At 43.3% G+C, this 11202-nt stretch overlaps 1 protein-coding gene across 2 annotated transcripts in view; it reads right to left on the reverse strand.

Moving 5' to 3' along the window:
- GPC5 (glypican 5) overlaps positions 1 to 10014 on the reverse strand; it is a 1424459-nt gene extending 1414445 nt beyond the window's left edge. For both annotated transcript variants that reach the window (XM_004746153.3, XM_004746154.3), the window contains exon 1: positions 9462 to 10014. In XM_004746153.3, the coding sequence (XP_004746210.1) occupies positions 9462 to 9930 (469 nt within the window). In that variant the 5' untranslated portion in view covers positions 9931 to 10014. The remainder of the gene's footprint in view (positions 1 to 9461) is intronic.
- Between the last annotated feature and the right edge of the window lie 1188 nt (positions 10015 to 11202).

Here is an 11202-nt window from a genome sequence, read left to right on the forward strand (position 1 = left end):
CTCCATAAATAAGGGATAGGTGCTTTACTCCCAACATGGAATTAACAAGGGTGGGAGATGAGAAAACAGAATCATTTTCTAGTTCCTTAAATTTCCTCACAGAAAGAAACCACTTTGAAAGAAAAAAAAGGGGGGGGTAGAAAAAATCAAATAAAACACAAACCCATCAATCCAGAGCCAAATATAAATTATATTTGGTCACCTTATCTTTCTCCATCCTCCCAACAAGAGACGAATTAATGCTCGAAGTCAGATCAGTCACTGTCTACATGAAGATAAAAACTGTGTAAATGAATCCCTTAAACATCAAATAATCTTCCTTTACTTCCAGGACATTTGAGGAAACTTTCTTCCAGACATTTGTTCGGCAACTCTTTTTTTCCATTTCAAAAATATTTGATAACGTAAATTAAAATTCCTTTAAGTTTAAACTTAAAAAAATTGGGTCACTTTATAGAATTTGTGGCAGAGGTACATAAGAAAACACTGACTCCTGGAAAATAATTCACTCAACAACACAACTGAGCCCAGATCAGAAGGTTTTTTTTAAAACCTCACCTCCTACATTTCCCATTGTTAATAGTAAGCATAGGAAACTATGTAAAGACCGTAGACAGAGTATGTTAGGTAAGTACACATCTAAGATTAATTCTACAAATCAAAATGTATTTCTTGATTTTGGCCTAACCACAGAACATTAAGATATGCCGATCACGGACTTTACTCTCAAATAGCCTACAGTCAAGCAGAGGGAAAGAAATATATTCAAAATCAGCATTACTGCTTTGAGTCTCTACCTACATGAGAAATAAATATTGGTCCCTATGTGGTAGATTTGAGGATTCCAAGGATGATCAAGGCCCAGAAAGGACCTCGAGATGGTGGCAGGAGACGGTGACCTTTATGGGGCTGTCCCTCACAGTAGGAGACCACCCCCCCCCAGGCCCCATAACACAGGGGCACCACCTAGAAGAGGAAGACGACAGGGAGACTCCCAGGAGAGAGGGGAGCAGTGGAAGGCGCTCACGTATCCCCTAGCTCGGAGAAATGGCTCAGTAGCAAGATGAGAAGTTTCTGAATCTGAGAACTTCCAAAGGCAGCAGTGGCTTGGGTGTTTCATAGCCCCCAAGTGTGTTTTAAGCATGGTGGGCCAATGATGGGAGCAGTATGCGAAGCAAGCAGGCTCTAAGCGACTAAAAATATGCTGATTTGAGTTATATTTAAAGCAACTGGATGTGTAAAAATTTGAATTTGGCCCTCGAGGGCTCTGGGCTAATCATCTTGACCTGATGTGAAGAAGTAAAAATCACAGGGCACAGGGCCATCTTGAACCCATTTACACAACACCGGAAAACTTGAGAAATATCATGATGTAGAGATAGCAGAATCTTAGATAGACGGGCTATCCATCTGTGGACTGACTCCTAGAGTTTAATGTAAGAATCAGAGAGGTTCAGAGGATGTAGCAAAGTCTTCAACAAATATTTCAAGGGGCGCCTGGGTGGCTCAGTGGATTAAAGCCTCTGCCTTCGGCTCAGGTCATAATCCTAGGGTCCTGGGATCGAGCCCCACATCGGGCTCTCTGCTCAGCAGGGAGCCTGCTTCCCTCTCTCTCTCTCTCTGCCTGCCTCTCAGCCTACTTGTGATCTCTGTCTGTCAAATAAATAAATAAAATCTTAAAAAAACAAAATTTCAAGTCTTAGTCCACATCAGACACTCCTGTAGGCAGCCAAAGAGAACCTTCCATGAATAAGGCAGCCAGCAGCACCGGCAACATAACAGACAGGGCCCATGCCAACTGCGAATGCAGAATTCGGTTTGCACTGCAAGATGGCAAGCACAGAACATTAAACCATTAAACCTTCTGAGGGTGGGACCCTGTGTGAGTGCCCAGGTGACACGTCCACGAACCTGGCCTTGGCAGATGTGTTCTCTGTTCTCATCATGCACACCGTCTAGTGGTGACAGAGCAATAATAAAAACAAAGAAAAAACATATGGCACCATGAAAGAAAGATGGGGATTATACAGTAATAACTGGGGGAACAGAGTCCAATGAACTTTGAGAAAAGCCTCTCCAAAGAGCTGACATTGCAACCGAGACCTGAGCCAGGCAGCTACATAATGTGCGTGTGTGAAAGAGCTATAGGTTGGACAGTTTATGCCAATGGTTCTCAACCAGGTAATGCAAAGAGTTACTGGTGGTTATTTCTGGATGGTAAATTTTGCTTTCTTTGTACTTTTCAGTACTTTGAATATTCAAGAGAATGAGTATTCTTTCATAAAAACATGAAAGTACAAAATCTCATTTTCTTTCTATGAAAGTGCATTATGCATTCAACTTATGTAGCAGCCATATGTGAACTTGATATGGCTAATCAAAGACCTAGAGGGGATTATGCTAAGTGAAATAAGTCAGACAGAGAAAGACAAATACTGGATGTACTGGGTGATTTTACTTATATGTGAAATTTTTTTAAAAAATGAAAAGACAAAACAAAGAGAAGCAGACTCATACATGCAAGAAACAAACTGTTGGTTACCAGAGTGGGGAGGGACTGGGGGATGGACGAAACAGATAAAGGGAATTAAGATGCTACAGTTTTGAGGCGCCTGGGTGGCTCAGTCAGTTAAGCGCTGCTTTCTGCTCAGGTCATGATCCCAGAGTCCTGGGATGGAGCCCACCTCAGTATCCCTGCTCCATGGGGAGCTTGCTTCTCCCTCTGTTTGCTCTGCCTGCTGCTCCCCCTGCTTGTGCTCTTTCTCTCTGTCAAATAAATAAAATCTATTAGAAGATTTAAAAAATTAATAATACAATTTTTAAAATATTCTACAGTTTTAAAATATGTAAGTCATGGGGATATAATGTACAACACAGGGAATATAGTCAATAATACCATAATAATTTTTTATGGCCACAGATGATAACTAGCCTTATGGTGGGAATCATTTTATAATCTATAAAAATACCAAATCACTATGATTTACACCTGAAACTAACAGGATATTGCATGTCAATTATACTTCAATAAAAAATTAAAAATTAATTTAAAAATGTAAAATCTTACAAATAGTTTTTAAAAGAAACAGTAAGTGTTGGCAAGGATGTGAAGTAAAAGGAACCCTGGGGCACTGCTGGTGGGAATGCAAACTGGTACAGCCACTGTGGGAGACAGCATGGAGGTTCCCCCCAAAATTAAAAACAGAACTGCCCTATGATCCAATAATTGCACTACTGGGTATTTATCCAAAGAACAAGAAAACACCGTTCAAAATGATACATGCACCCCTGTTTTTACTGTAGCATTATTTATAATAGCCAGACTATGGAAGCAGTCCAAGTGTCCATCAAAGACGAGGTGATGTAAATACTGATGGAATATTATTTAGCCAGGAAAAAAAGAATGAAATCTTGCCATTTGCAACAACATGGATAGATCCAAAGAGTATGCTGTTAAGTGAAATAAGCCAGTTACAGAAAGACAAGCACCATATGATCTCACTCATCTGTGGAATTTAAGAAATAAAACAAACAAAGGAAAAAGAAAAGAAAAAGGCAAACCAAAAAACAAACTCTTAACTAGAGAGAACAAAGAGACGGTTACCAGATTTGGGGGGGGGTATGGACAAAACAGGTGAAGGAGATTAAGAGTAAACATATCTTGCTGAGCACTGAGTAATATGGAATTGCTGAATCACTATATTGTACACGTGAAACTAATACAACACTATCTTAACTACACTGAAATTAAAATAAGTAATTTTTAAAATAATAGAATAATAACATTTTAAAAAAAGTTTTCCTATATACTGTGACTCATAGAAGAATGACTAATCATGTTAAGGTGATTTCTAACAGGAGCATTAGTGAAATTTGAAATTTCTAAAGCTGAAAAGAGGAAGAATTGAGGACATAGTTGGTGTTGTCTTTTCTTCTGGACGAAGGTCAAGCTTTTGTAAAAGAAAGGTAATTAATGGAAAATGGCTATTCTCTATTAAAAGTAAAGCTATTGTTACTTACCGAACCAGAATAGGCACCACAGTCACAACCTATTCCAACAAAGCATATCACTGAAGTCTTTCATGACCCCATTTTAAGGTTTATGGTTTCTTCAACAGTTATACCAAGAGACCACTGATTTATAAATCATTTCTGTTTAAGAGAGGCCTCTGTTTGTTGGAATGCTGCTGTTGGTATTACACCAGTTAATGACAAAATAAATATCACAGACTCAGAGGGCCTTCTTATCAGACCTGGAAAGTAAGTTATACACACGCACATGTGTGCACGCACGTGATAAAAATCATATTTCAGAAAGCCCTGGGCAAGTTGGAAACTGGAGAAGAATGATAAAATGTTATTCTTAAGTTCTCCAAACTGCACCTCTCCTAAAGCCAATTATACAAATACAAGATGTTGGACACTTGGAAGACAGGAACCTACATTGTGGGAAGGAGGGAGAAAGGGGACACACACAGCATTTATACTTGCTAGTGAGCTGAGTGTGAGGAACTGGGGTGTGATTAGTGCACTTCAGGCCCCTGACAGACAGTCATACTCCATGGCCTTAAAGTAGAAAACCACACTCTCTGTGTGACCAGTAAGCTTCACTAAAGGCCTGGATAAAAATGGCACACCTGATTGTCACAGCCACCAACGCACACACTCAGTTTTGCAGAGGAGAAAGTGACAAGCTGCTCTGACAATGGAACCAAGCCGATGTTTACAAGTCAACCAGACAACATGCACAGACTCAGAGAGCAACCATGGGACAAGGCCACCAGGGACCTGTGAGAGGCAGGAAGGCCACCAGGACACTCTGCAACCTCAAAAATGACTCAACAGCCCCCTCTTCTGACCAAAAAGAGAGCTGCCACTTCTTCCATAATGACAACTATCCCCACCTTAACCCTGCTAGCCCCTAAACAAATTGTAAAAATCCCCAGTTCCTGAATTGCCCTGCTTCATTCAACAGTCCTTGATACCAATCAACACAAGCCCAAGTCTTCGAAAAAGCCCCTCCCTGGGGGCCCTTCAGCAAGACACCAAGAGTTCCTGTGCTGAGTGATGGCCCTTGCTGCAGAAACCAAATGGAGCCTACTTTGTTTGATTATAGGGCTGTTTCTGGTGGGTTGGGGTGGACGGGCTTCAACACAGACCAATCCTGATGTTAATATTCTGCCCCGGCATCAGACCATGGGTCCCTTTTATGACTCAGGAAATGTGATCACCACAACTATGTTCCTTAAGTAGCAGAAAGGGCTAAATTCATGAGAAACAAGAGTTCCAGTTTGAGATTACAATCAATGAATGACTATGGCCACCAGCCAGTTAACTGTATAAATCCCTAAACCATCCTATAGGTGCTACTTTGCCTCCCTGAATCCAGACAGCAGAGCTAAGACGGTGGTAGTAGTAGTAGCTATGGGCACTGCAGCTAGCTACAACACAGCTGTTCCTCAGTGTCCATTAGTTCATGGAAATACATATATAATCATATTTTTTTTACCATATCCTAATAAAAACCATTTAGATAGGTTTCTTTCTTAGAGTTTCCATTAGCTCATGAACAGAAACAAAATATTCACTATAACCTAATAAATTCCATTTTGAATAGAAAATTACTTCCCAATTTTAAAAACAATCATTTATGACCAAAACAAACAAACAAACAAACAAACCTATTTGGGGGGTATAGCTCAGAGGTAGAGCATTTGACTGCAAAAAAAACCTATTTATCATAAAAACATCGTCTGATGTCTAGAGATCTAAAACTAAAATTTCACCCTTAAAGGCCACATCTAATTAAAACTTTAAGACACTAAATAAAAAAACTAGAATGACCACAGCACATTTAGTGAGCACTTACTGTGTGCATTTGTGCTCTTCTGCACACACACACATTATTTCATGTCATCTAAGAACTAATATTCTCATCTCACAGCTGACAAAACAGAGGTTCGAAGGTCATAACCAATTAACCGAGGTCCCAAGCTACAAGGGGGCAGAATCAAGTTTTGAAACCCAAGGCCTGTAATTCCAGATTCCAAGGTTACCAAGTAGATTGTTTCTACTGGGTGTGAAAATGAATCAACAACGTCCTTGAAACAATTATAAGACTGGATCTTAAGGAAACCAGTTTAAAAACTACAGCTACACAGCACTAAAGTGTCCTTTACAATTAGAATTTCATTTTGCCACATCCAGTTTATTTTTATTATCCCATTTATGGGCCAAAGCTCCCAAGAAAAAGTTATTTTTCACAAACTACTCCTTGTACCAATGAACTTCCGTTTTAAAACCAGTTGGCATATAAATTACCTGAATATAGTCCTGGATTTTTTTTATGAGCTTCTCCGCTCTGAATTACCTTCTTGAAAAAGGGAAAGAATGCAAGTGTGAACAATGAATGTGTGAAGAGAATTTCAATGGGAAGGCATTATCCCTCCTCCCCAATAAATAAAATAAAAATAAAAGGACTTTTAAAAGACACACTAAGCTTTGTTGTTTTTTTCTCTCGAATAAAATAAACAAGAGCAAAGGGCACCTTGACTACTACTTAGGAAATAAAATCAGAATGCAGGGAAATCTGTAATGCTAATCACATTTACACCTTCTCTCCTTTTTTACATTTCTCATCCAACATCCTTAGAAGCTCAATAGGCTTAAAAGAATTGGAGCAGGGTAGAGAACAAAGGTGAGGAGAATCTGAGAAATGACTTCAATGGCTGTTCTCACCGTTTTTAATAATTCCAAATTGAGTAACATAGTGCTCAAAAGATACAAAAGTCACAAATGTAGGAAGAAACTATAGAAAGTTGTTCTACCTGCTTATATTATAAAATGGGATTCTGACTAGACCTCTCAGGAATTAACCACTTGTAGACAGTAAATAAAAAAAAACACACACACACACACACACACACACACACACACACTCTTTTCAAGGAAACAAGTAACAGATTTAAATGTATTAGTTTTGGGGTTTTTTTGGGGGGGGGGTACCTCAGGACCTTGAGATCATGACCTGAGCTAAAATCAAGAATCCGACGCTTAACTGACTGAGCCACCCAGGCACCCCCTAAATGTATTAGCTTCTGTCAGTGAAAGCCCATACGCCAAATAAATACATTTATTACAAGGAATAACAATATCTGTATTTTTACATGGAAATGACCAGGTATATTAACTATTGTTCTCTCTTGAGATTGAGGATGACGTTAGACAGTAAGATACCCAACTGCTATCCTCAATCAAGCTAATGTTATAGATCATATACAAATACAAAAATAGAGCAAAGCAGTTACAAAGCACATCGTCTATGTGTGGTTTGCTCAGTTTGGGAATGAGATTGTTACAGTGGGAAGAAGAGAAGTATCAATGTCAAAAGAAATAGTTTAATATTTTATTTAATTATTCAAATAAAGCAATCACTAACAATACGGAGCCAAGAATGATTCTAATCAAGGGGATTCTAATTCAGAATAATACTTTCATGTGACTTTTTCTTAATGCAAATATCAAAAGAATTTAACCCTTCTTCCATCAGCTCCACTGATGTCCCTAAGTGCAACCCCACAGAGCCCCTTTCCTTGGTACTGCTATGATTCCCCCATCATGATAAGCCACAGATAAAGGAAGGTCTAGCAACAGGGAAGCAAGCCAGAATGTCATAGAAAAGAAGGTGCATCCCATCCTGGCTCTTTGTTAGGGGTCATGGGTATCAAATGCAAATAAGGACACTACCTCCTTCTCTAGAGGGCAGAGCTTCAGTTTCCTCTCACATCCTGGTAAAAAGGTCCCTCAGTGATTGATACTCTGGAAAGTTCCTCTACAAAAAACATGAAATACACACAAGGTTCTAGAAATGTAACACCTAATCGGTATGTTACATTCAGCAGGTACCAGAAATACTAAGATATGAGAAAGGCAAGGAAATCATGGCCTTACTGGGGAGCAGTCCTGAACATAGCAGCCTGAACATATGTTTCCTGAACATAGCAGCCAAAATTATGGCATTTCTGGGATAAAGTCTAATAATGCAGCTCAATGTCTTCACCCTGTCCACCTCCCCAACACAACTCCCATTTTAGTAGTATTAGCTACTGATAAGTGAGTTTTAGTTTTGTTTTTTTAATAAAAAGAATGTACTGATATACACCAATGTGCCCAAACTATTGAGGAGAAAACTGCCCTAAGCTGAGAATACCAACTGTCTTCTCTCAAATAGTATAGAAGCAGCACATAGTACTAAATAGACATTCAAATAAATACTTGAAATATTTCAAAAATTAAAGACTGGTCATGTAAACTAAAATGGATTCAGTGTTCCCAAATTCTCAGATTGTCCTTGTAAAATGACTGGGGAACTAGGTTCACCACCAGCAAAGCAATTAAGCAAGGCAGCTACAGCTCCATAGTGCTAAAAGCAAGTCTCTTCGCCCTAAAAACTCGGGCAGAGGATGTAAATTTTAGACCCAAGCATCCTCTACAAATAATTTTTTTCAACCAATAAGATCACAGCATTCGTCTGTGCACTGACTTCACAGTCAGGGTGCACCGCATAGTACGGTCTTAGCTTCAGACACCGCTTACTGCGTTTGACAACTAAGACCTCATCTCCCAGACCAAAGGTAAACTGGAAATCCCGCCAGCAGAAGGGAATTTGCGCGGCAGCGGTGGGAAGCAGGGGGTAAAGGTGCAGGCAAACTGCGTTGCAAGAAGCAGAATCTACACCCGCTACGCTCGCCGTGTTCTCTCCCCTTCAGTCTCTGCCATACGTCTCATCCATGCTTAGTGAGTGGCTTCCCCATACGTTCAATCTGATCGCCTGTTGCCGTCACACCTTGCAGGCGGTAAAACTACCCAGTTGGTCTGAGAGACGCACTGGGTAGTTCAGGTTCCCGCAAGGAGGGCGGCGTGCCAGGGCGCAGAGAGGCGGCTAAGGGTCATACCAGTGCGGGTGCACCGGTCCGCGTCCGAATTAAAAAGGAGACCGGCTGCCCATTCTCCAGCAAAGGAGAAGAACACGGGTTTGTATTTTTAGCATCAAACTTGGAGCGACCAACCCAACTCTGTCCACTGCACGAGAAAGCAGCAAACCGAGGCCCCCCGGCGGGGCAGTGGTGAAATTTCCACTCGCAACAGAAACGCAGTCAGGCTGCGCTGTCCCCAGCTGTCAGCTTTGCGGGCCTCTTCCAACATCAGCAGAGACTGCCGGAGCCAGCGGGGGCGGCCAATGCCCAGAGCCCAGCTCAGCCTCGGGCGGAGTCAGGGAGTCCCCGCACACCGAGCTGCCCCCCGAGGCCTCCCTAGGGTTCACGATGCCCGGCCGGAGTGCCTGAAAGGTCATCTGGCCACGAACAGCCACCCCGAGGGCCTGGGGAGCGCGGAGTCCCCGCTCAGGACGGCCCCGGCCCGCGCCCAGGCGCAGCGCTCTGCGCCGGCCCGACGCGCCTCACCTGCCCGCGGCGAATCCGGCAGCCCCTTGACACCTCCCACCAGGCGCCACTGGAAAAGTTTCCGAACTTCTTCGCAGCTGGGCATGTCCTCGCTCCGAGCAGACCCAACGAGAGCCAAGAGGAGGAGACAGCAACAGCCCGCGCGCCAGGCCGGTGAGTCCATCATCGGTGTCCTCGTCGCCCCTTCCCACGCAGTGGACCCCACTGCCCCCGCGCGCCCTGCGTTGCAGGCGCTGGAAAACGCTCGGCGGTCGCGGTTCCCAGAAGGTGCAAGCTGGCGGCGGGCGCTCCGGGGCCGTTCCGGGACGCCGGCTTCACCTGGGGGCACTTGGCTTTCTCCCGGGGAGCCCCGAGGCTGGAACAGCAGAGTTCTCCAGCAGAGCGCCGCGAGGTCTCCGTCTCCGGCAGGCGCGAGTTGGCGCAGCCCGGGGGAGGAAAACGGCTGGAGCCGCACGGAGCCCGCGAGCATCCGGCTCTGGCCACCGCCGCGGTAGCCGCGGGCTCAGCCAGCAGCGGCCAACCTGGGACGCGCCCGCCCGCCGCGCTCCGCGGGCAAGCCCCGCCCCTCCACGTTCCGCCCCGCGCCCAGGCTCCGCCCTCCCCACGCCACGCCCCCGGCGCGCCTCCCGCGGCTGCTCCCGCCTTCCCGCTGTCAACGCGGCCCCACGCAGGACGGACCTCGGGAGCCCGCTGCCTGGATCGAGGAAACGAAGGAATAAAACGAAAGCCCGGCCGCGCTCTCGCAGTCCTTCCCGAGGAACGACCGTCTGATGAAAAGACGAGCGAGCGTAGGAAGAGGCTCCGAGAAGATCAGGGATGAGAAACACCAGCTGGAAGGAGGATGAAGTTCTTGGCTGGAAGTCGAGGTCTTCAGGGCACGGGCATTCCTGTCGAAATTGTGTGAAATAGGATCTGGGCACACACCAAGGGCAAAACCTACACAGGGGAAGATCCCAACCGAGAAGCTTGATCGCATTCACGAGGTTTTAAGACGATCCATGAGAAGTTAACTTTTTTAAAAATTGGTTTGTGTTACTGCCTTGGAACATTTTTCTGTAACATTAACTGACTCCGAGAGAATTTAGAGATCATAAGAATTACATTCAAACATCATCAGGCTCTTCTTATCACAGTAGAGTCCGGTTTGGTCTCTCGTCAAACTTCAGCATTGTATTTTACTTCAGTACTTCGTATCTATCTGGGCCCTTCTGAGATGTATCACCCCTGGAATCTGTAAAAAAAAAAAAAAAAAAAAAAAAAACCATTTCTCAAAGAACTTAGAGTGCTCAGGGGAGTTTCTAAAAAGGAAGATAGAAAAATGAAGACTTTAGGCAATTTAAAAATGACAAAGGAACTTTGTCAATTTACAATTTACAAAAAGAATACATTAGAAACCATACATCAGTGGGTCATGCACATTTTCTAAACGTGACTAACTCAACAGCCTGCGAGGGACAAGGGTCTCTTCGTCCACAGGCACCTGAAGGTACTACTCCTCCAGTCAAACAAAACTGCTTGAAAGCATCAGGCAGGGTGGACTATAAATGCCTCAACCACTTAAAAGAAATTTAATCTCAAATTTGAACCCTTGCCAAGAGATAGAAATAAATAATTTTAAGTCTCAGTTAAGTGTCATGGGACTTTTAATGACCATTTGATATCAATGGCAGCACTCTCAGCCGTAGATTGCTTGCTTTAAAACCATTCCAGGAAAATGGCTGAGATACTTCTTCAGTGAAAT

This window comes from Mustela putorius, unplaced genomic scaffold (genome assembly GCF_011764305.1).
Source record: "Mustela putorius furo isolate JIRA1106 unplaced genomic scaffold, ASM1176430v1.1 tig00003974_pilon_pilon_pilon, whole genome shotgun sequence".
NCBI classification, from domain to species: Eukaryota; Metazoa; Chordata; class Mammalia; order Carnivora; family Mustelidae; genus Mustela; species Mustela putorius.